Source organism: Acinonyx jubatus, chromosome D4 (genome assembly GCF_027475565.1).
Source record: "Acinonyx jubatus isolate Ajub_Pintada_27869175 chromosome D4, VMU_Ajub_asm_v1.0, whole genome shotgun sequence".
Lineage (NCBI taxonomy): Eukaryota > Metazoa > Chordata > Mammalia > Carnivora > Felidae > Acinonyx > Acinonyx jubatus.
In genome coordinates, this window is record NC_069391.1 from 86,731,497 (window position 1) to 86,755,635 (window position 24,139).

Genomic DNA, 24,139 nt, shown 5'->3' on the forward strand with positions numbered 1-24,139 from the left:
CAGGGGAGGGGCAGAGAGAGAGAGAGACACAGAATCTGAAGCAGGCTCCAGGCTCTGAGCTGTCAGCACAGAGCCCTAGGTGGGGCTCAAACTCACAAGCAGTGAGATCAGGACCTGAGCCGAAGTTGGACGCCTAACCAACTGAGCCACCCAGGCTTCCCAAGAATATACATTTTTATAAACAATTCCTCTTTCAAATAACAGCTAGTACTGTCTTGGGCCCAGTTGAAGACTAATTAGCAAGATTAAAAAAATTATAATCTACATTGTTGACATTCTATAAACTTTCCTTGGGAATGAAGGCAAATGTTTCCTTTAAGTACCTCTATTTTAGCACACAGTTAATTTGTACCCCAGGCCCAAGAGGGTGGGCTTACAATTTTCAAATTATAATGTTTCAACCATCTGCAAACATCTTTTTTTTTTTTTGCCTCTGTCTTAAGTAGTAAGTAAAAATCATTATAAATTATATGTAATTAGATAAGCCTTTGATGACATACTAGATGTTTCCTTGTGATAGGGCCTCACATACTGCAAATTCTCACCATGTGTTTGCAGAAAGGCTGATGATAAATTCAGTCAAATAAGGGTTGTATATATTGGGTCATCACTAGTTAACAGGGCTAAATGTTATAACCTAAACTTTCAAAGATGGCACATTTCCTGGTAAATTAGAGGAGCCCAACATGGGGCTCTAACTCACAACCGTAAGATCAAGACCTGAGCTGAGAAGAGCTGACCGAGCTGCCCATGTGCCCCTATATATTTTTTTTTAAATAGGAAATTCCCACAGTGTGTCTTGAAATTTTAAAATTATATGTTCTGTGGATTCTGATGGACCTGTAATAAAATTACTTCCCAAACATACAATCACAATGTTCTTAGAAAATAAACTTGTTCTCTATTAGTAATATGTTCAAGTGAATGCTGTGTAACAGGCTTGACATTTAATAGTACATATTAATTTTTATGAGGCGCTGAGAATTCTAATGTCCATATAAACAATGAAACAATTGAACTCAAGACTAGTGAGTTTTTCCCCCCATTCTTTTTTATGGTGGTAAATACATATAATACTTACTGTCTTATTAACCATGTTGAGTCGTACAGTTCAGTGGTATTAAAAACATTCATAATGCTGCGCAGGCATCCCTACCATCTATCTCCAGAGCTCCTCATCTTGCAAAATCAGACTAATGAATTCTTAAGCAGATGAGTAGCATGAAACTGAGTAGGTTATTGAAATGAGCTTTAACATTGGTAAATCAGTTGTGTAGTTAGTCTCCTGCATAAAATGAGATTGCACTCCAGAATTTAATTTGTAGGTCAGTGTTTAATTCATTTTCCCATAGTAATAATGCAATCAAGAAATTTCTAGGCCATCAACAAAAAACTATTTAGCCCACAATATAGCTGAACTATGATATGATACCAATAATGCTTGACCCCAAGGAACATTTTTGCAGAGTTTTTGTGTGGAAAATGTATTTCCATCTTCAAATGGGAATTTTTAAGAACATGTAACCCTTGTATCTCTCTAGGCTTGGGAAAGAGAAGTTCTACTCCCTGATTCCAATACCTTCCTATACTTCTTCCCTTCCTGTACCAAATCAGTCCCCACAGAGCTTGAGAGACAGTGATGTGCCCACAGAGCCCATGAGAGGAATATGCTCTGGGTCAAAGGCTCAAGAAGAAGGGACAGTGGCAGTGCTATTTTCTAGGGCAATAAAATCCAGAGTTCTGTGAGAACAGCATGGTGCTGGTGATTATTTAACAACCAGCTCTCCCGGAAAAAAAAAAAGCATATAAGTTTATTATGAACATAAGTTTATTATAAATTTTACTTATATAAAATAAATGTAGCACACAATTTATAAAAAAAATAAAATGTTCTGTATACTTTATCATAAATTTCCCATAGCAAATTGATTCTCAGAATGTTTTTATTGTTTTTTTCCTGAAATATTATATTCATAGCTAATCTATAGTTGTAATTGATGAGAGAGTATAATTCCAACTTGAATGTTTGTTGGTATTTTCATTTATACTAATGAGTAGGACAAAAGTGGAAACAGTAACATATGTTGGAATGTTATTTGTTTGAGAATGATATAGACAACTTAGCTGAATCGGATAACAGTTTTTATTTTATTTTACTTTATTTATTTTTCAGATAACAGTTTTTAAATGTTGGGAGAATATTTCCTCAACTGTTTGTGCTAGTCACAATGTAATAGCCATTGACACAACAAACATTTAAGCACAATCTACAGTATTAACATTTTCTTCTTCACTTCCTTCAGTCTAGACCATGTTGGCAAGCTTTCTTAAAAGGGCCAGACAGTAAATATTTTAGGCTTGTGGGACCTTATGTCTCTATTGCAGCCACTCAGCTCTGTTGTGGTAATGGGAATATATCCACAGACAATTCAGAAATCAATGGGCATGTCTGTGTTTTAATAAAACTTTATTTTCAAAAACATGTGGCCAGCCTGCAGGCCATAGTTTGCCAACCCCTGGCTTAGACAATCAACAAAATAGTAAGTCAAGCCTTGATTTGGTGTTTGCAGATTTCCATGTGTAAATATTCCCACCATGACCAACTTCAGGTTACCAATGGGATGCCACTGAAGTCAGGGTTGTATCTGTATCTTATTGTGTCTGTATATTGTATCTGCATTTCTGCATGCAGATACAGTAGATACACATAAAATAGATACACATAACTTAGGAGTACTGATAATAGTAAAATAATGAAAAACTGATAAGTTGAGTATATATTACCATTGTTTTTAATAGAATTTAATATTATTTTTATAATTTATTTAATTATAAGTTTATATAATTAAATTTTTAATAATGACTGTATTTAACAACCAGCTTACAAATTCCTGAAAATTTGATAGTTCACGTGAGCTGGTATGAGTTGACTCTAGCACGCTGCTGTGAGAGGGAGCAGATATGTTGGTCATTGGAAGCTCAGAGAGAGGGGTCTTGTCAAAATGCCCATAAATGAAGGGACCATAAGGAGAGGATCCTTGAACCAGAAGATGAATCAGAAATAGACTCTGCTTTATCAAAAACTGACCTTTCATTCTTTGGAGAAGGGTTCCATATCCTAAGTCATACTGGTAGGTGAAGACAAAGCCTAATGGAATGATAGGGAAGAGGAAGGCTGGCTTCTTCCTTCTTATTGCTCTGGTTCAAGAACAAAAAGGAATAAATATCAAGAATGGCCTGTAAATACTTATCTCCATACTCAATGAAAAAAAATTACCTGCTTTTGGACGAATGTCTTCCATTTTAGAAGGTACTTAGTTCATTTGAGTATTTTACAGAAATAGAATTTTCTTACCCACAATCTCTCCCCAGAGTCTGCAGTTCTCAAGAGCAGAGTCTATGACTTGCTCATCTTTATTTGATGTTGAGGCTCAGATTAATCATTTAAAAAATGGTTAAGTATTGCTATATCCCCCTTATGGTTTGTGGAGATAAATTAGCAGAGGACTTCTTCTATCTTGGTATCAAGTCAGTCCTGTAACTTATAAAATGGAGAAAAGGATAGAAGAAATCTGAGACACTAGAGGTAGAATTAACAATTTCTACCCTGGTTCTACAGTTATCTCCAAGGACTAAGCTATAAGGGATTACTGTTTTTACATATACATTATATGCAACAAAGTCCTATCTTGGTCAACTTTATGATAATATGTAATGTCAAAAGAAAAAATAAGTAAATTACTTACGACAAGTTTAAAGTAAATAGCAAACATACCCAGCTGTTAAAGAGATGGCTGCAATGCCAAAAAAAGTTCCAAAATATTTGAGGAATTCTCGAGACCAAGCAATCTGCAAAGCCATCTGCCTTTCTCTCATTTCATTCTGCATCATTAGCTGTCTTTCCAGCTGAGGAAGAAACAAATAGCAAAGTCTGGTTACTCATCTTTTGATTTGGAGCACAGAGTTAATAATCTGCTCTTCCAAGGGATTTTCATTCTTCATTTGTTTTTATTCGTCTTTTTTTTTTTTTTAATCTCAATAGACTTTGACTAAAGTTCCTCTGGACAGCTATCCACAGCTGTCACCTTGGCAGTGAAATCTTCCTGGAATATATATACAGACTGGATATGATATTCTTCTTCTGTGTCCTCAGGTCTTGAATGCATGTGATCTGGAACTTTTATTCAACCCTAAAATAGATGTTCAGCCTATTCTGTCACTTGTGAGGAAAGATCTATGTGCTTTTAAATGCAAGTACATCTTATTGGCCATTATTAGAAATTGCATTGAAATCATTTTGCTTTCCAAATTTATCTGGCTGCAAATTGACATTCACTTGATGTAGCAGGTCCATATCATTTTATGATATGATTGTAGAGGGGTATTACTCTGAGACATCAATAGAGATTTTTCTTTGCCATAATCTTCTTTTTGCCTCAAGTGCTTTGTCACTTTAGTCAGTGTCTTTCGCTTCATTGGAGCAGAAAGCAGATACAGCCCAGAGCACAGAAGGAGACTGGATTTCTGAAGGGATATTTAGAAAACAAGAGAAGCAACTGTCTGACAGCCCATTATTTTGAGAAATTCAGATTCTTTTTTTTAAATGTTTTTATTATTTATTTTTGAGAGCAAGAGACAGAGTGGGAGTGGGAGAGGGGCAGAGAGAGAGGGAGACCCAGGATCCAAAGCGGCTCCTGAGCTGTCAGCACAGAGCTGGACATGGGGCTCAAACCCACGAACCGTGAGATCATGACCTGAGCTGAAGTCGGATGCTTAACCGACTGAGCCATCCAGGCACCCCAAGAAAGTCAGATTCTTGAGAGAGAAAAGTTGTTTTTTAAATTCTAAAATCTTGGTACTGTGTATCATTAGCAGAACATAGAGGACAGCAAGCATAGAATTCATGATGTAAACCATAGGGTGGGAAGGAATGAGAACGTGACTCAGTTTTCCCTTCTTGCTGCCTTTCTACTGTAAGAAGGAACTAGAAGAAGAAAGGGAGATTTTAGATTTAAAGATGGGGCTTGGCTCCTTGGCCCCTCTTAGGGGTTGAAACTCTGGAGGGTTGTGATGGATTTAGGGTTTGGGGATCCCCAGAGTGCACCTGTGGGCCTATCTTCTGTTGGGAATTCTGGCAAGGGGCAACTGAAGTGGAGCAGAAATGGTTGCAAGGCAGATCTAGGCTTAGAGCAGACCTGAGAGAGGCCACTCAGTCTTCCTCAGCCGCCAGGGGGTATGGAGAATGTTTGCAGGGTTCCTGTGTCAACCTGAAGAGGGTCATAGAAGGTAGCTGACAATTGAAGGCAGGTCTGGGCTTACCAGATAGTCCACAAAACCTAGAGCCTGGGGACTCCTTAACAGACACTCAGGCAGGGGCCATAAACCACGTGCTGGGTAGGGAAAGTGGCTGGATATCAGGGGATTAGCAGCATCCTAGAGTCCAGAGATGATGGTCAAGCCAACCTGAAACATGGCTGAATACCCTTCGAGGAAATAACCTGGAGCTGCCCAGGTTGATCAAACAGGAAATAACAGCAGAAAAGCCTCCTCCAGCCAGAGTGTTTTGTGTACATGATTAGTTAGCATGTGAAATGCATCCTTGCCATATTACTTACTTAAAAACTTACATGACAGTTCATAGTATCTCCCCCCCAAAATGATGTAGATGCATCAATTAATCATTTGTGTTGTTATCAAAATGCAGCTGAATCCAGTCATGAAACAGATGAACACAAGATCAGTGGTTCTGAATCGTACCTGCACATTGTGAGCCTCTCAGGAACTTTTCAAAATCCCAATGCCCAGGCCCACACCCCGGACCAGTGAAACTAGGTTCTGGAGTGAGGACCAGTCATTAATATTTTTTAAAGGTTGCCAGGTAATTCCAGTGTGCAGCTAGGATTGAGAACCACTGCCTGAAAAAATTCACAGCCTAGGTTTTCCCAACCAAAGATCAAGCTGAAATATCAGTCTGAAAACTGATCCTCTGGGAATTCTCAAAAGATTGGGAACAGAGGGCTTTGTAAGTGTGGTGGAACTAATCTGTACGGCACTATTGTGGTGGAAAGGTGACACTGCATTTGCCAAAGACCTTTAAACTTCACGCACAAAGAGTGAATCGCCTTGTATACAGTAATGAAGCATCCTGGATGGGATTGTGGGACAGAAAAGGAAATTAGGGAAAAACTAATGAAATTTGAATATGGAATTTATTTAGTAGTAGATATACCAATGTTAATTTCTTAGTTGTGACAGTTAAAATAATGTTAGATATTACTGTAGAGTATACTAAGTATGGGGTATTCAAGAACCCTGTCCTCTTTTTTTTTAAGTTTATATATTTTGAGAGAGATGGACAGTATGAGTGGGGGAAGGGCAGAGAGAAAGAGAGAGAAAGAGAGAGAGAGAGAGAGAGAGAGAGAAAATCCCAAGCAGGCTCTGCACTGTCAGAGAGGAGCTGGATGCAGGGCTCAAACTCACAAAACCGTGTGACCATGACCTGAGCTGAAACCAAGAGTCAGACGCTTAACTGACTGAGCCACCCAGGCGCCCCGTCCTCATTTTCTATAAAACTAAAGCTGTTCTAAAATTTAAGTTTATTTTAAAAATGGTTATAAACAAATCTTATTTTATGTGTCTCTTCTAATAAGAATAGAGGCATTCATCTCTGTATATCATATATTGTGATAATCAGTAAGACTGTGTATCTACAATAAACTCTGAGCCTAGCATTAAAGAAAAATCTATGCACACCCTCTCTGTGGGCAAAAAAATTCCTGATGAAAGACATCACTGAGCTATAATTTAATTATCAATTAAAAGTTTATTAATTATGCTTCATAAATTATGCTTAAAATCATAGGCCTAGATCTAAATACATTTCAAACTTCAAATTAATTAATGAATTTTATTAACAAACTTTTTCAGCAGCCATAAGGGATAATTCTATTAATTTACCAATAATAGGCATCATGTAAATAAATGTACATTCATCTTCTTCCCCAAATATTGACACATAAGAAATACGAGAAAAAGAGAACATGTACAGTAAGTTTCCTTAGCAGTTTTTTTAATTAAAATAAATTTTTTTTGTTGTTTATTTTTGAGAGATAGAGACAGAGCATGAGTAGGGAAGGGGCAGAGAGAGAGGGAGAGACAGAATCTGAAATAGGCTCCAGGCTCTGAGCTGTCAGCACAGAGCCTGATGCAGGGCTTGAACCCACGAACCGTGAGATAATGATCTGAGCTGAAGTTGGATGCTTAACTGAGCCACCCAGGCACCCCTCCTTAGCAGTTTTTAACCCAAATCATAAATGTAAGATTCTTCATCCTATTTTAAAAGAATTTTAGATCTTTTTATACTACTAGGGTTTTTTTTGTCTCTTATTTTTGGTATTGCTTTACAAAACAGTTTGAAATTAGAATGTTACTGCTTATGACTTCAGACTCTAATGTTCTTATAGGTTTATCTGATACTAGTTTAACAGTTATAGAACCACAATTCATTTTAAAGAGAACATAATAAAAGGGAACTAGCTTATTAAAAATAATTGTAATAGGGGTACCTGGGTGGCTCAGTTGGCTAAGTGTCTGACTTCAGTTCAGGCCATGATCTCACGTTTGTGGGTTTGAGCCCCACATTAGGCTCTGTGCTGACAGATCAGACCCTGGAAGCTGCTTCGGATTCTGTGTCTCCCTCTCTCGTGGCCCCTCTTCCACTCATGCTCTGACTCTGTCTCTCTCTCCCTATCAAAAATAAATAAACATAAAAAAATTTTTTTTAATTGTACATAGTAGTAGAAACCATATCCTGACTACATTCATAAAACTGTTATATCTGCTCTTTCTTGTGTATTTTATTTAATTTTAATTTATTTATTTTAGAGAGAGAGTGCATGGGCAAGTGTGGGAGGGACAGAGAAAGAGAGACTCTCAAGCAGGCCCCATCCCAGCACAGAGCTGGACACAGGGCTCCATCTCACGACAGTGAGATCATGACCTGAGCTGAAATCAAGTTGGTTGCTCAACTGACTGGGCTACCCCAGGCAACCCCCTCTTGTGTATTTTAATTCTTCAGTTTCTGTGTTTATATATATATTTATATTATACATATATATTTTTAAATAAATATATATTTAACATATTAATATATTTAATTGTTATATTTAAATAATTTAATAAAATATATTTTATATTTTATATAAAAATATATATTTAAGCTTTATCTATCTATTTATTTATTTAGAGAGCACATGAGCAGGGAAAGAGGAGAGAGAGAATCCCAAGCCGACTCTGCACTGCCAGAGAGAAGCCAGTTGCAGGGGCTTAGTCCCACGAACCGTGAGATCATGACCTGAACTGAAATGAAGAGTCAGACACTTAACCAACTGAGCCACCCAGGCACCCCTCTTTGTTTAAAAAATATTAAGAACAGTCACAAAATTACTGACCTCAGTAATTTATCAATCTCTTGAGTTTCAGAAGGGACAATTACATAAAGTTCCACAGACCACTTAATGCAAGTTTCCCCTTAATACAATAATAAAGTGATTAAATTTCACTTGGATGCAGAAAATATTTTCAGAGCTCAAAGAAGGCAATGACATTGTCCTATAAATTATTTTCATTGCATTTTTTTCCATTGGAGCCTTTTCTATTTTTGAGAAATAATTAGACCAATCTTGAAAAAATTCAGTTACTTCTGTCTTTTTAGTTTCCAGTGGCCTTTTAACTTATGCATAATATATTCCCAAGTAACAGAAAAGTTGTGTTTTTATTTCCTTAATTGGGCAATGCCAAAAAGAATTCTGTGTGTCCTGTCACAAAAGAAGTTTTTTTTTTTTTTATCAGAATTGAAAATATTTCATATTTGTCTGGGCCTTTGTTAAATTAACAGAGACATCATTGATACCCCCTAAACTAAAAGCAAAATCAGAATTTCAGATAAATAGAACATAAACTAAGATTGCTAACATGAAGCATCCGTAATGAAAACTGTAACAAGTAGATTTGTCTTTAATTGGCTCTACAGATAGATATATTTTAAGTTTGTTTATTTATTTTGAGAGAGAGAGAGAGAGAGAGAGAGAATGCGTAGGGGAGGGGCAGAGAGAGAGGGAGACAGAGAATCCTAAGCAGGCTCTGCACTGTTGGCTCAGAGTCCAATGTGGGGCTCAAAACCAGGAACTATGAGATCATGACCTGAGCTGAAATCAAGAGTCAACTGACTGAGCCACCCAGGTGCCCTGCTCTACAGATATTTTAAATGCTCAACATCCAGTAAATAGTTTGGGGAGAATCCAGAAAGGAAAATGAGTAATAAATTCAAGTTGTTTTTTTTTAAAAAAACTACTATTTTTTTGGTCAATGACTTATGAAAGTAATTGAACATAAACAAAATCACAGTAGTATTTAGAAGCTTAAAAGCTTTGCTTACAGCATCTTGTTACATATCTTCCAATAAAGATTAAACACAATTAAATCCATTCTTACTCTCAAATGTTTGAAAACAGTAAGGTCTCCCTAAATAAAAGATAAGAATGCAAGTTTGGCAAAAACCTTCTATGTTAAGTTATGGATCTCCCCAATGAGATCAAAAGATGCTAACAAGATAAGCAGAGCCTGGGAAAGAACAAAAGACCTTTGACCTTCTCAGCCATTGTCTAAAAGTCTTTTAAGATCACTCCTAACTGTGTCTGGTACTGAAATTGAAGACAATTCCACAACTTAAGTAAAAAACAATACGGGCGTTTTCTTTTATCCTGGTTTTCCTCATTTTAAAGAGGACATGTTTCTTAGTTTGATAATTAATGTTTCACTTTGTCGATCCTAACTGTGCACAAAACTAAAACCTCTATAATACGTAGAACTAAGAATCTTAGAACCAAGATATGTTTCAAAAAATAAAATCAGAAAATCCTTAAGAAATTGCAGGATGCTTATTTTTACTTCATTGTGGACACTGATTCGCTAATTGTGACATACGATTGAGGACATACGATTCGCTAATAATAGTAACGTGGCTCATGAGGTGTTAAGCACTGTACTAGTTCACATACATTGCTTTTCCCACAAAACCCTATGAGGTTGGTCTATGAGTTGAAAAAAAGGGAATCCATTCCAACTAGTAGTTTAAACAAAATGACAATTATTGCAGGGTATTTAGCAGCTTAAGAATTTCTGGGGGAGCAGTGAAAATCAGTTTGCATTCTGTACTGTCAGGAACAACACAACCAGGAGAATCCTCGGCCAGAACATGGGACTTTTCTGGGGGACCCCCACAGCTACTGTCTCCTGTCACATACTTGGGTCCAAATGCTGAAACTCCACCTCCACATTCCCAAAATACCAGTCACTTCTACAGTGGTTACTACAAGATCCAGTGTCTTCTTGGAGCTTTACCCCGCCCACGTCTACCTCCAGAGTCTCCCTCAGGCATGCCCTACTTGGCAGAACTAGGTTAGATATGAAACCCAGCTGCAAGGGAGTCTGGGAAACTTGCCTGTGACTTTTCCAGCCTTTGTTGTATCCACAGGCACTTGATAAGGGAGTTGGAATGGAACAGAAGTTAAACAGTCCAGTCATTATTAACGGCCACAGGAGGTATTATCTCAGTTTACAGTTGAGGAAACTGAGGTTCAAAGTTTGAGTGATTTTCCCTGTGGCCTCAGTTATTAAATAGCAGACCTGGGATTCTAACCCAGACCTGCCTGTCCCAAAGTCCAAATTTTCAGTCTACTGTTAAGTATACTGAAGTATCAAGTCAGTATAGAAAATAGGGGTGAATGGCAGGGTATGTGATCATCATCTGAAAAACCTTTAGCTTTCCATATATTTGATGCCATAATTTTAGAAAGATTGCATAAAGAGCTCTCAATTGACCTGGGATACAGACTGACCTGAATATTCTGTTTAAATCTCTTTGAAAGAACCTCAACAACTCACTGCCTCCAATTTCTTACCAGCATTTCATGCTCCCCTCTCCTAAGTGATTTCGGTAACTACCACTCTCTGAATGTGAGCATTTCATGGTCCTTACAAGACACCCTTTTCAGTGCCACAGCGGATTTCTCAGAGAACCAGTAGCCACCACCACTTCCAAATAATGACCAGGGTCTGCAGACTTGACTGTCTAAACATTTCTTTGAGATGTGACCTCCCCTGTCCTGTTGCACAGGCATGGGTTTGGGGCTCTGGGATCCCTCCCTGAGAGAGAACAAAGCCAGCCCATGGCTTTGTAAAGAAAATAGTGTCTGTGCTCGAGATGAGGGCAGAACAGGCAGCAACGGAAGTTCTGAAAGGTCAAGACCTGCTCCCCTTCTGTAGACAGGATACAAAAGGAAAAGGAAACTCGTAAGAGCAGATGAGCACTGGAGCCTTTTCCAGAAACGGTCCTTCAAATCCTCTATTTGTTTACTTTGCCCCCAGAATTTCCTGCTTGGTCATCTTCTCTTGGTCTTCCAGTTCCTGGTGATACCATCTCTTCCTGATGACTTTTGAATTCTAAATCTCCATCCTAGAACTCTTTTCAGTGGTAGATCCTATTTCCAGCTGCCTTCTGGGGACCTCCCCTGGGAGAGGGATGGGCAGGTCTTACCATAATATCTCTGCATACCTCCTGAATCCAGTCTCTTTCTTCCGTGCTGCCTTTGTTCCAGCTCCAGCCCAGAGCATCATTACTCATCAAAAAAAGTACAGCGTTACCGCCACCTGTGCTCTCTGGTCCTAGTTTCTTCCCCATCCTGTCCATTTTTTAATACTTCTCTTTTTATATTTGTTTATATTCTTGTCTTAAAACGATTCTTATATTACTTTCCTGCTGAAAAACTTCCACTGGCTCTTTAGTTCCTAGACATGATGTAGCCTTTTAAAATCCTATTCTGGTTCACCTCTAGGGCTTTGTGTCCTGCCACCCTTGTCCTAGACACCAGCCACCAGCCTTCACCTGTGTCAGGCATTTTCCCCTTTCCACACATTTTTGTTTATGGAAAGAGATGGACTTTGGGATTGCATGGACTAGGTTCACATTCCAGTTACATCACTTACTTGCTGTGTGATTGTGGGAAAGAGCCCTGAATGCCTTAACTCAAATTCCTCTATCTCCAGGAGCCACATTAGCTGCCTTACAGGGCTGCTCTCCTACATCCCACGGCATATTTGCAAGGGCTGGTGCGCCACGGGCACTGGTATGTGTAAGCCTCTTCGTCTTGCTGTTTCCTCTCATCTCCTGTCCTTGGTGGTTACCTAGACTTAGAGACTTACTCTTTTCCTTTCTTCGCTCTCTCTTCCCTGGAGAGTTTACCTGTTTTCCTGACTTGAGAGTTTATCTTTGCAGGAGGCCCTCACATCTCTTTCCGGAGTGCTGTCTACTCACTGAGCAATGCTGCCAGCTGCAGCCATCTCTCTACCATTCCTGGCACTACCCTGAGTTCAACACCACCTGCATTTCCCTCGTGGTTCCTCCAGACCAGCTCCTTGTCTTCCTCAGAGGCGCCGTGATTCTCCCAGGGGAATGAAAACTTTTATTTCATTTTCAACTTACTCCCCTTCTTGTTCCCCCCAAGTTCTAGTGAGTCCAGAAATCCCACCCACTTTTCTTTCAAAATTTCCCCTTTTCTCCATTCTTGCTGCCTCCCCTGCTAGCCTTATATGTCTAGATTGCGGTATATGTCTATTAACAAAAGCACTGTGGCACCGAGGCCACAGTAGACACCAGGGCCAGGCTGCCTGCCAGGGAAGCCTAGTTCCATCACTTGCAAGCTGTCTGGATTTTGGTGAGTTCTTGCATCTTTCTGCGCCTCAGTTTTCTCATCTGTAAAATGGAACAAATGACAGTGCCTACCTTTTAGAGTTGTTATAAGTATTCAATGAGCAAATACATGCAGAGGTCTAGAGCAGAGCTTTAATAAGGGTTAAATAAAAGTTAGTTGCTATTATTTGCCTAGAAAATAGATACAAAATTGTAAGATTGATTATTTGAAAATATCAATTCTGCCCCTGGTGCTCCCCTGCTCGAAAACTTCTAATGCTTCTATTTTTGCTTCTCTGCTCAGTTTTCCAGGTCCTTCAGACCATATCTGTGCCCCAGGATGTCCTAACCTTGTTGTCTGCTGCAGCCCCTCCCAGCTTTGGTCAGCCTGGCCTCCTACAGTTTTCTAGATGGGACTCCATTCATCTCTTCCCAGCCCTGTGACCTAGGTGAGTCACGACATATGTATGCTCTAGTTTTCTCATCTGTAAAATGGGGATAATACTAGTATCTACCTCGTGGGTTTACTTTTTTATGGGGCTAAAAAGAAATTATGTATATAGAGCATCTTTTTTTTTTTTGAATTTTTTTTTCAACGTTTATTTATTTTGGGGACAGAGAGAGACAGAGCATGAACAGGGGAGGGGCAGAGAGAGAGGGAGACACAGAATCAGAAACAGGCTCCAGGCTCTGAGCCATCAGCCCAGAGCCTGACGCGGGGCTCGAACTCACGGACCGCGAGATCGTGACCTGGCTGAAGTCGGACGCTTAACCGACTGCGCCACCCAGGTACCCCGAGCATCTTTTTTTTTTAAATATGCCTGTGGTTGGTGGAGGAAAGGATGTTTGTATGGGAAGAGCAGAAGCAGCTTTACACAGTATCAGATGGAAATACATTTCTGTAAATCTTGAAGCCTAGGGAAGTAAAAATATGTTTCAGGAGAAAAAGACAAAATTTGCACACAAGTGACAATATGATTCCTAAAAGCTAATTGTTATTGAGCCATTTACTCCTTGTAACAGTCTGTTTGGCAGAGGTAACAAACATCCCCATTTTTCCAAAAGAGGAAACTGAGGGGTAAGAATGATTAGGTAACTTGCCTGTATCTGTAGTTCTGTTTGTACTGGGTTTTCTTTTACCTCTTAGATGAAGAAACTGTAGCTCAAGAAGGTTAAAAGGCATGTGCAAGTTTGCCAAATGAGTAGTTGGCAGGGCGCAAGCTCCTTCTCTGGACTGTTGATCCATTGTTCTCAGTGAAACCTATCTTCCGTACTATTTTTTTTCAGATAATAAGTCCCATGTTCATTGAGTAATAGAAACATGTTTTATACAACCTAATTCATAAGATGTTTAGTTTACTGCAAATGTAACTTAACCCAACAATAATCAATAACTTCTTTATAGTATGGACTTTAAATGTTGTAATATCTAGTTATGAATGGGGTTGCAATCTCCCAAAGATTAGCCCAGCATCGTAATTTTTGTCAGTTGATGAGGACAGGCCAAAAAATAAGAAATGCAGAAATGCTACATTTTCAGCAATATTAGGAATCATCTGTTCATATTTAAAAGCATTATCCTGAGGTACCTGGATGGCTCAGTTAGTTAAGCCTCTGACTTCAGCTTAGGTCATGATCTTGCAGTTTGTGGGTTGAAGCCCCGTGTCAGGCTCTGTGCTAATGGCTCAGAGTCTGGAGCCTGCTTTGGATTCTGTCGACCTCTCTCTCTCTCTGGCCCTTTCCTGCTCGTCCTCTCTCTCTCTCTCTATCTCTCTGACTCTCACTCTTTCTCTCTCTCTCAAAAATAAACATTAAAAAATAAAAATAAATAAAAAATAAAAGCATTATCCTGAGGACTGAAATATACTCCTTCTAGCAAGAAATTTGCAAAAGATTTCTAACCATTTTAACAGACATTTGTCTAAAAGGTATATACTGCTTTTACTGCAGTATATGGTACAAATGCTGCTGCCTTCATAATAGAATATAGCAAACCAAAGTAGTTTGGTTGTTTGTTTATTTATGAATTTAGTTAGCTAGTAGTTACATACCTTTTTTTAGGTTTGAACATTAGGAACCTTCTTTTAGTAAAGACATAGACTCATCATTAGCTCTCCTGGGCTGTAATCCAGCTGTGCTGTCATAGTTCGCTGAGTGGTCCCAGGCCTCTGCATCTATTTTCTGTCTCCTCCTATATCAAGTGCTTATTTCTCACTCTTAGTAGTAAATCCTCTTCTAAGCACCAGTGTCTCCTGGTTCCCTTTCTTCTCTTTCTCTCCCTCTCAATGATCTGTTGCTTTTGATTGTCTTAGGGGCAGTAAGAGAGCAAAGCTTGTTAGAACTGTGTATAAAGTAGAAGTACATAAATTTCTAATGAGGACATGATAGGGACATCCTATGAGTATGTTATACTTATTACAATTATTATTATAATTATATATATTATATGTATACAATTGTATATAAATATAATTGTTATAATTATTAATAACAATTGTTATAATTATTTGGTTCTTTTGTCTTTAAGTGATTTCTCCTTGTTTCCTCATCATGGGCCAGACAAGAAGTTGTCAGATACATGACTTTGGTCTAATGAGACGCTATTACAGTCACAATAAAATGGAGAATAATATTGTTTAACACCTCTTACCATGATAGCCAGGAAATTTGCAAAGTATTTATTTTCAGGATATGAGCCAAAGCAAAAGAGAAGTAAAAAAAAAAAAAAAAAGATAACACTAACCACACTGAATACAACTATAACCATGTAGATATTCTTTATTTATTTTCCTTTCTGTCTTCTCAATGGTAGTGCTTCTAATCCTACATGTTGATGTCTTCAGGGAATCCTGAAACTGAAGGTCTTTATCCAATAAAAAGTACTTTTGTACTTTCATGTAGTTTTATTACATTCAGAAATGTTCTAAATCTAAAATAATTATTCCAAAATACTTCAGCAGATGGAGAATCCAAGCAAGAAACAAGAGTCATTAAAGGCTATGCTGAGCAAAGACTTTCCCACCTGGCTGGCAGGAGTTTTTTAAAACCTTTTTTTTGACAGGGGCACCTGGGTGGCTCAGTTGGTTAAGCGTCTATGACTCTTGAATCTGGCTCAGGTCATGATCTCACAATTCATGGGTTTGAGCCCACATCAGGCTCTTCACTGGCAGTGTGGAGCCTGCTTGGGATTCTGTCTCTCCCTCTCTCTGCCTCTCTCTCTCTCTCTCTCTCCCTCAAAATAAATAAATAAAGTTAAAAAATAAATAAAACATTTTTTTTTTGACAAGCTGATTCTAAAATTCCCTCGGAGGAGGAAATATACTACAACATGGATGAAACTCAGAATTATTATACTTTGTGAAAGAAGCCAGACAGATACAGTACTGTATAATTCCATTTGTTTGAAATGTCTAGAAAAAGCAGATCTATAGAGACAGAAGGTAGATTAGTGATTTTCCAGGTTGGGTGTTGGGATCCAAGACTTACTGTAAATGAGCACAAGGGAATTCTGGAGATGATGGAAATGTTCTAAAACTGGATTATGGTGATGGTTGCAGAACACTATAAATGTACTAAGAATAACTGAATTGAATCCTTACAATGGGTGGATGTTATACTATGTCAATTATACCTCAGCAAAGGTGTTTAAAAAAAAAAAAGAAATGGGACAGACTACCCTTTCAGCATTAGTCATGATAGGTAAATGACAGCATGTGTTTATTTAAGTTTTTTTTACTGTTTATTTAATTTTGAGAGAGAGACAGAGCGTGAGCAAGGAGAGGGGCAGAGAGAGAGGGAGACACAGAATCTGAAGCAGGCTCCAGGCTCTGAGCTGTCAGCACAGAGCCTGACACGGGGCTCGAACTCGCAAACTGTGAGATCATAACCTGAGCCAAAGTTGGATGCTTAACCGACTGAGCCACCTAGGTGCCCCAGCATGTGTTTATTTTAAATCATTATAAAAAATAAGGAAGATATGTGGTTATATAGTCACCTGACTTCATAATTCTTCCTGTATCTTAAAAAGGCCTTTTGTATTCCACTCTCAGTAAATTATTCAAAAACATCTGAACCACTTGGTAAGGAATAATTCTAGTCAGATGCAAAAAATTATAAATAATTTTATAATAAAACATTCCATCTTTACATTTATAAAAGAAGAAAGGATGGGGCGCCTGGGTGGCGCAGTCGGTTAAGCGTCCGACTTCAGCCAGGCCACGATCTCGCGGTCTGTGAGTTTGAGCCCCGCGTCAGGCTCTGGGCTGATGGCTCAGAGCCTGGAGCCTGTTTCTGATTCTGTGTCTCCCTCTCTCTCTGCCCCTCCCCCGTTCATGCTCTGTCTCTCTCTGTCCCAAAAATAAATAAACGTTGAAAAAAAAAATTTAAAAAATAAATAAATAAATAAAAAGAAAGGAAAAACTGTTTAGCATTTTATATATATTCCTTTTCACAAATCATTACTTTCAAGCATTATATTCCATATTTTTCTATTCTCATACCAAAACACACCAGGTTTTCCTTGCAGTGGCAAGAGGTGGGAAGAATATTGGGTTTTTTTGCTCAGTAAATGTTTCTGTATTTTCTTCAAGTTTTCTTATGTCTGATACTAATATCACTGTCCTTGAGTATTAGATGCTTACTTGCCCTATAGAGGTGCCATACACACCATACTAAATTTTTGGTCAAGAGGGTGAGTTGAAGTGATCTGCCTTCCTTTAAAACATCGCTCAGATATCAGCCCATCACCATTTTTTACAGGGTATTTGGGGAGCTCAGTTTGGATGGTTGTTAATCTGGATATTCTTTTATTTAGAAGAAAATATGTTTGCACAATAACTAAAATCAGAATCCAATTAATATCAGAAAGTTAACATAGCGACATAATTGCTAATAGGAAGAATTCATGGGGTAGGTCATCTCCATTTCTTATGAATTTTTGGCAAACCTTATACTGGAAGTTTCTTATTTAAACCTGATTTCAGTATAAAGACAGAAGTAGGCTGTAGAAAGAATCCATTATTTAGTTTCCTGTTTCTGGGAAATAATACTTCCAATATTCATGTTCACATGTGATTTTAAGAATAAAATACCATTTCATTATTATAAGAAAATAACCATTAATTCCTGAAATGGAAGAAATTGTTATTTTTACATTTTGTCCTTTTCTGATGTGTATGGGTCTAAGAGTTCTACAGAAAGGTGAGCCTGACCCAGTCATAACCAATAAATCTTCGATTTGCTGCTGTTAAATCCCTGCAGAAATACTCATTCCTCCTGCAATATAATGCTAAGTAAAAACCCAAACTGAATAGCCACAGACAGGGAGAGGTCAAATTGGGAAACATAAACATAAATGTAATTAGAGGTTTGTGTTATAAAATGTTCTTCTATAATCCTCATGAATGTTTCTGCTTAATGAGAAAGAGATACATTTTTTGTGATGCGATGTTTATTCACACTGACCTCATTTTTGAAAACTAAAACCTAATTTGATAGTACTGATAAGCAAGCTAAGATGTGAAGTATTAAAAGCAATAGTGGCTTAGTATCAGCCCACAGTGGGAGGGGGGGGAAAGGCCACATAAAAGACAGTGTGGTAGGAAGGGAAAGGCATGAGTTTTCATGAAAGATATTGGCATCATTAATTCTGAGTCTGGAGGAAGACAGCACTCCCTGTACCAAATCCAATAGAAAATCAGTTGGTCTCAGCCACTCTCCCGCTCTCACTCAAAACAAATAAATAAACTTAAAAAAAAGAAATTGTAGGAATATTGAGGATTTGAGCAACTAAATTAACAAGTTAATTTTATGTATATGTGTATAGCCCAATAAACATAGGAAAATATTCTTTATAAATATTTAGTGAACATTGTATTATACCACAATAAAATATCCCAATAAATTCTCAAGTCAAAAATCTCGTAGACCATTTTTAACCATAGTGCAGTAAAAGTAGGAATTAAAACAAATGGATAATGATTATTTATAAGATTTGAGAAAATAAGTTGAAAAATGACTAAAAAAGCCCCCCCCCAGAACTATGAAAATCAACAAGATAATTTAGCAGGATGGCTGAATATAAGATCATATAAGCTCAACATACAAAAATTAAAAATGTTTATATGCCAGAAACCATTAAAAACTATTCATAATATTATAAATACTATATAATACCCAAGAATAAATTCCAACCAGAATCCTATCAGGAATTATCTTAGTGAACTTCACAAGCTTGTTGTAAATTTACTTAGATGAAAAATATGCCAGAAAAAACTATTTTGAAAATTGCTTTACCTGCCAGACATCCAGAGTTACTGTAGCGTTGTGTTGTACATTATGGTAGCCACTAGCAATATATTAACTTGAAATTAATGATATTAATTAGAATAAGATAAAATTCAAAATTCAGTTTCTCACATGCCTTGCTGGAACTTTAGTTTTTACTCTGAAGAAGATGGGAAGCTGCTGGAGGTTATGAGCAGGAATTTGTGTGATTTGATGCTTTAACAGGACCAGTCTGAGAGATGAGCATGTGTGTTCATAGCAGTAATATTCATAATAGACTCAAACTGGAACCAATCCAAATACCCATCAACAATAGAATGGATAAATAAATCGTGGTTTTGTGTAATTGAATACTACAAAGCCTGGAAAAAATGAATTATGGCTACAAGCAACAATATGAATAAACAATGTGGACATAATATTGAATGGGAAAAAAAGACAAAAGAATGCATACTGTGTGATTGCATACATATGAAGCAGTAGCATAGGCAAAACTAATTTATGAGGATAGAGGTCTGGATAATGGTTGCCTTTAAGCAGTGAGAGAGAGAGAGAGAGAGAGAGAGAGAGGCAGGAGGAAGCCTCCTAAGGGCTGAAGATGTTCTATACATTGATCTTGGTGGTACTTATACCGGTATAAACATATGTAGAAATTTATTGACCTGTATACATAGGGTTTGTGTACTTCACTATGTCTATGACATGCTTCAGTATAAGAAGGAAATAAGTTGTAGGGGAACAGTTAGGAGGCTATAGCACGAATGGAGGCAAAAGATGAGGCTTGGAGCAGTGTGGTAGCAATGGAGGTGGTGAGAAGTGGTTAGATTCTGGATATTTTGGAACTTAGAGCTGAAAGTGGTTTTCTGATGGACTGGGTAATGGGGTGTGAGAGAAAGGGAAGAGTAAGAGGTAACCTCAGGTTTGAAGCCTGAGCACAGCATGGTGGTCGCACTTGTGGATATGGGGAAGCCGCCAGGATGAACAGATCTGATGGCTAAGAATGGGATCGGTGGGGTAAGAATAAGGAATTGTGTGTGGTTTGAACATGTTTGAGGTGTTTATGGACATCTAGGTAGAGACGTCAAGTAGACCGTATGATCGGTCTAGGGTAGAAATGTAAATCTGAAGTTATCAGTTATATAGGTGGTATTTGAAATTAGGAGATTGAACGAGATCCCCTATGACATGAGCACAGACAGAGAAGACAACTGTGATATGAGCCAGGGCCACTCCTGGAACGTGCAACAGGGAGCAGAGGAGGCAGAAGAGACTGAGATGGCTTCATTAGCGAAGGAAGAGGGGAACCAGGAGATCGGCTTTCCCAGCATTGAGGACAGTAGTTTCAAGGAGGGAGTGATCAGTGATCAACTGTATCAAGAGTTGTTGAGAAATCGAGTGAGCCAAGCCCTGAGATATTAATTCTGTTGATTAGTGATAATCTGAAACCATGCCTGTCACATTGGTAAACACTCAAATATCACAGGCTATGTGGAGAATATCATGGGGAATATACCTTAAAACCTATATAAACTCATTATTCTTGGCAGGAGATCATATTTTTGCAGTGAAGAAAATAAAAATTCTTCAGAAATGAGGTCACTCTCCTACTCTTTCCCTCTGACTTTCCAAGTTTTGGCTTAAAATTAGCAAGTATATAGTCCTAGGGAACTAGTCTAGCCTTCTATCACCCTGGTCCTAAAGAACATGAAGAACTGAAGTGTTTTCTTGTCTGTTCCATAGTTTAAAGACTGTCCAAACTTGTGATGGAGTGTTCCTCTTCTGGGAAACAGGGCTGCCACTTACTCAACCTCCTGGTGCCTCAGTTTCCCATCTACAAAATGGAAATAGTAATAGTGGCAGTCTCAGTATGTGTAACAAGGATTACAGGGGTTAATATGTTCAGAGAGCTTAGAATAGTACTTGGCATAGAGAAAATGTTAAATAAGCATTAGATATTTATTATCTTATCCTAGTGCTCCTCCTGCTGAAGACCACCAGAAAAGTAAAGTAAAAAAAGTAGAGTTCATTGACTTGTTGCAGCGAAAGAGAAACATACCATAGGAAGTGTGGGGTGTCTCAGTAAGAGACTATTAGAAGAGATTTATAGGACATGGACTTGTGTTAAATAATTTGGGGGAAGGTTCAGAGATCATCTGGACTGAGTGCTGTCGGAAAGGGGGAATAATTCCATGACTGGATATTTTAAGTCTTCTTATCTAGAAGGTGGCAGGAACTAAGCATGTGCAAGTTGTAAATAGAGAAGGAGCAGCCCTCACATTAGTCAGCATGGGGCAGGGGGTCACCCAGTCATCTCTGTAGTTTGGACAATGTCCATTTCTTTGTCTATTTTCTGACATGATTATAGAGTGGTCTTGTCTGATGGTGGTGCTCTCTGAAGCTGCTTATGTTCCCTAGGAGAACACCATGGCCTAACTGGTAGTGCCAGGGCCTAGCTGTCAGGGGTACATTTTTCTTTCTCAGTCTGTACCAACTGCCATGTGCTTTCAGGGGGTGATTAAAAGACTCTGGGAAGATTTTTTTAATTTCTCCTGACAACATCTGAGTAATGAGTCATCAAGGAGGACCTGGGGAGGTGGCCAGAGAGGATAAACTGATCTAGGAAAAATCTGAGGATTTAATCCTAAGTGTACCCATCGTCTCTGCTTTGCAGATGACCCACTCTCTACAAGCTCTTAGAAAGGGATAGAATGTTAGTGGGTCATCCAGAGTGATACCAGAGAGAAAATAGGAAGTGACGGGAGTTTGCCTCTGGCCCTCAGAGAGAAGGGATTCTGGCATGAACTCCAGGGTAGGATGGCCTTCCTTTGTGACCTAAAGCCTTTACAAATATGAAGTGGAGGGACTTGCTTCACAGTACGTGAAACTCACCTCCTCTGAAGGATAGGGACCCTGGGAGGTCTCAATGAAAATGTGCTTCAGGAAAACCTAAGTGACGAAGAGAAATGCCAAGGAGGAGTGAGGAGCAAAGGTGAGGTTTCCAGGGGCCTGAAGTGTAAAATACCCAGGATGGTTGATGAATGTGGCCAGATGCACCAGGAAGGTATCATCTGGATTAGATATTCATTGAAGAAACCAACACAGGCTGTCTAGAAGATTCTGAAACCCTGGTGCCAGCCTTCATCTGCCTCAGGCTAGGATGTTTTTTGGCTTAGGATCTCAGGAACAGCACACTCTGTATCTAGTTAAGTTTATATTTTCATAAACTAGTTATGTCTCTATTTTGCTTACCTTTGTCCATGTAAAATTAACCTGTAAAACCATGGGAGTGCTAAGGGAAGATCTGGACATGTTGACAGAATTGGCCAAGGCGGACTGATGCTAGACCATTTTCAGAATCTGAAGATCACAGGAGAGGCCAAACGGAGGGGCCTTAGGCAGAGACTCAGAGAGGTAGCTGTGGGGCCTGGAGACCCTTCCTACCTGGGCTCTCTCCCACAGGATCCAAGGGCAGAATGCGAACACCAGTACACCATCCTCGCCTTTCTTCTACAGTGTTTATTCTTGGTGGCCTTCCATAATTCACCAAATAAAGGTGGGGTTTGTGACTTTGGAGCCAGGGAGATCCAGACTCTGACCTCAGGCCTTTGGTATTAGCTCTCTGGTCTTAGATGTGGGACTCTACACAGCAGTTACCTCAATCCATCAAATGCAGCGATTACACACCTACCTCACAAATCTTTTGAGAGACAGTAAGTGTAAAAAGGCAAGTCCAGGGTGTTGGAAATAAAGTGTAGTGATGGCAGTCAAATCTACATGTGTGCTGCCTTCCCTGTATCATGTCAAACAGGAACATTTCAGGAGAGAACTTTTTAAATGTCTTTGAAATTCAAAAAGACTAAATCTTAAAAAAAAAAGTTCTGTTGACCACTATAATGGCTAATTGTCAGAAAATTGTTGCAAAGGAGATATTTGTTCTTTTGCCCTACTAGGTCTCCCTACTCTAAATATCAAAGTAGCAGAATTTTCTAAGAAAAACAAATAAAGGATATATAGCATATACCAACAGAAAAATACTTGGCTGAATTTATGTTGGCCACCAAAAGACCTTGGAATTTGGCTCCAAAGATTAAATGTTTGTATGTGCTTAAAGCATCATTCAGTTTATCTATAATCATTGATTTAACACAACTTTATGTGATGCAATATGGTTTTGATTTGTGCTAAATCAAAATAAGATTACTTATCTTTGAAGCATTTGCAATTTTTGACATTTGATCATTCAGGGTGAAACAGAAAAAAGCCAAGATGTCCAAAAACATTGCCTGGGGGGGAAAAGGCTAAGATAACAGAAAGAAGTCATAACAAACTGCAATACTAATTTTATCTAGATTATCACAATATTTTTCATGAGGGCAGTGCACTTTGATTTTATGTCAGAAAATTCCACAAAACTAGTTTGTCACATGTAACGAATTGTGTTGTTGGGTAAAAGATGATGTCACAACGGCTATTCCTTAGTCTTTGGTCAGAAGCAGTGGTAAACTCGGTGTTGATTCAGCACTGCCTTCTCCTCATCACCCTGTGAGCAGTGGCACACATTCCTGAGACTGTCCTCCAGAATCAAAGGCAGGGTCTGTGGCCTTGGAGCAGAGGTAAGGTTGGCCTTTAATTGTATTCAATCATGAGGAAAAAAGGGCAGTCCCACAGCCACCCTGGTATGTTCATTTCTTTTCATATTTTGTCCAGCTCAGCTGTCCTCATCCTTTTAGTAAGCCAAGACACCCTAAAGCTGGCCACTTGTTAGGTTGAGTAGAGAATCTGTGGGAAGGAGGCTTGGTTGGAAAAGCCTCACAGATAATTCAATGCACCTTCCCCTTTCCCACCGCTACCAGGCTCAAGGGGGTAGGGGCACATTCTCCTCAATCAGGTAATCCTACACCAATCTCCATTGCTGCAAGGGTGCACAGAGGTGAGGAGTTGGCCTGGCCTGGGCAGCAATGAACTTCACACCACTTAGAGCTCTGTTATCTGCACTATGAGGTCCAGAAGGAAAGGCAACAAATCTCTTACAACAACAATGCCGGGTACTAGGGTTTAATCAAAACAAGACTTAAACAGTCTGCATGTTTTGGAACAAACCTCTTG

At 38.7% G+C, this 24,139-nt stretch overlaps 1 protein-coding gene across 4 annotated transcripts in view; it reads right to left on the reverse strand.

Moving 5' to 3' along the window:
• The window catches only part of PLGRKT (plasminogen receptor with a C-terminal lysine), a 43,687-nt gene that overhangs the window by 1,000 nt on the left and 18,548 nt on the right, over window positions 1-24,139 (reverse strand). For all 4 annotated transcript variants that reach the window (XM_027041154.2, XM_027041156.2, XM_027041157.2 and 1 more), the window contains exons 4-5: window positions 3,776-3,906; window positions 3,089-3,198 (exon numbers count right to left, since the gene is read on the reverse strand). In XM_027041154.2, coding sequence (XP_026896955.1) covers window positions 3,089-3,198; window positions 3,776-3,906 — 241 coding nt within the window. The remainder of the gene's footprint in view (window positions 1-3,088; window positions 3,199-3,775; window positions 3,907-24,139) is intronic.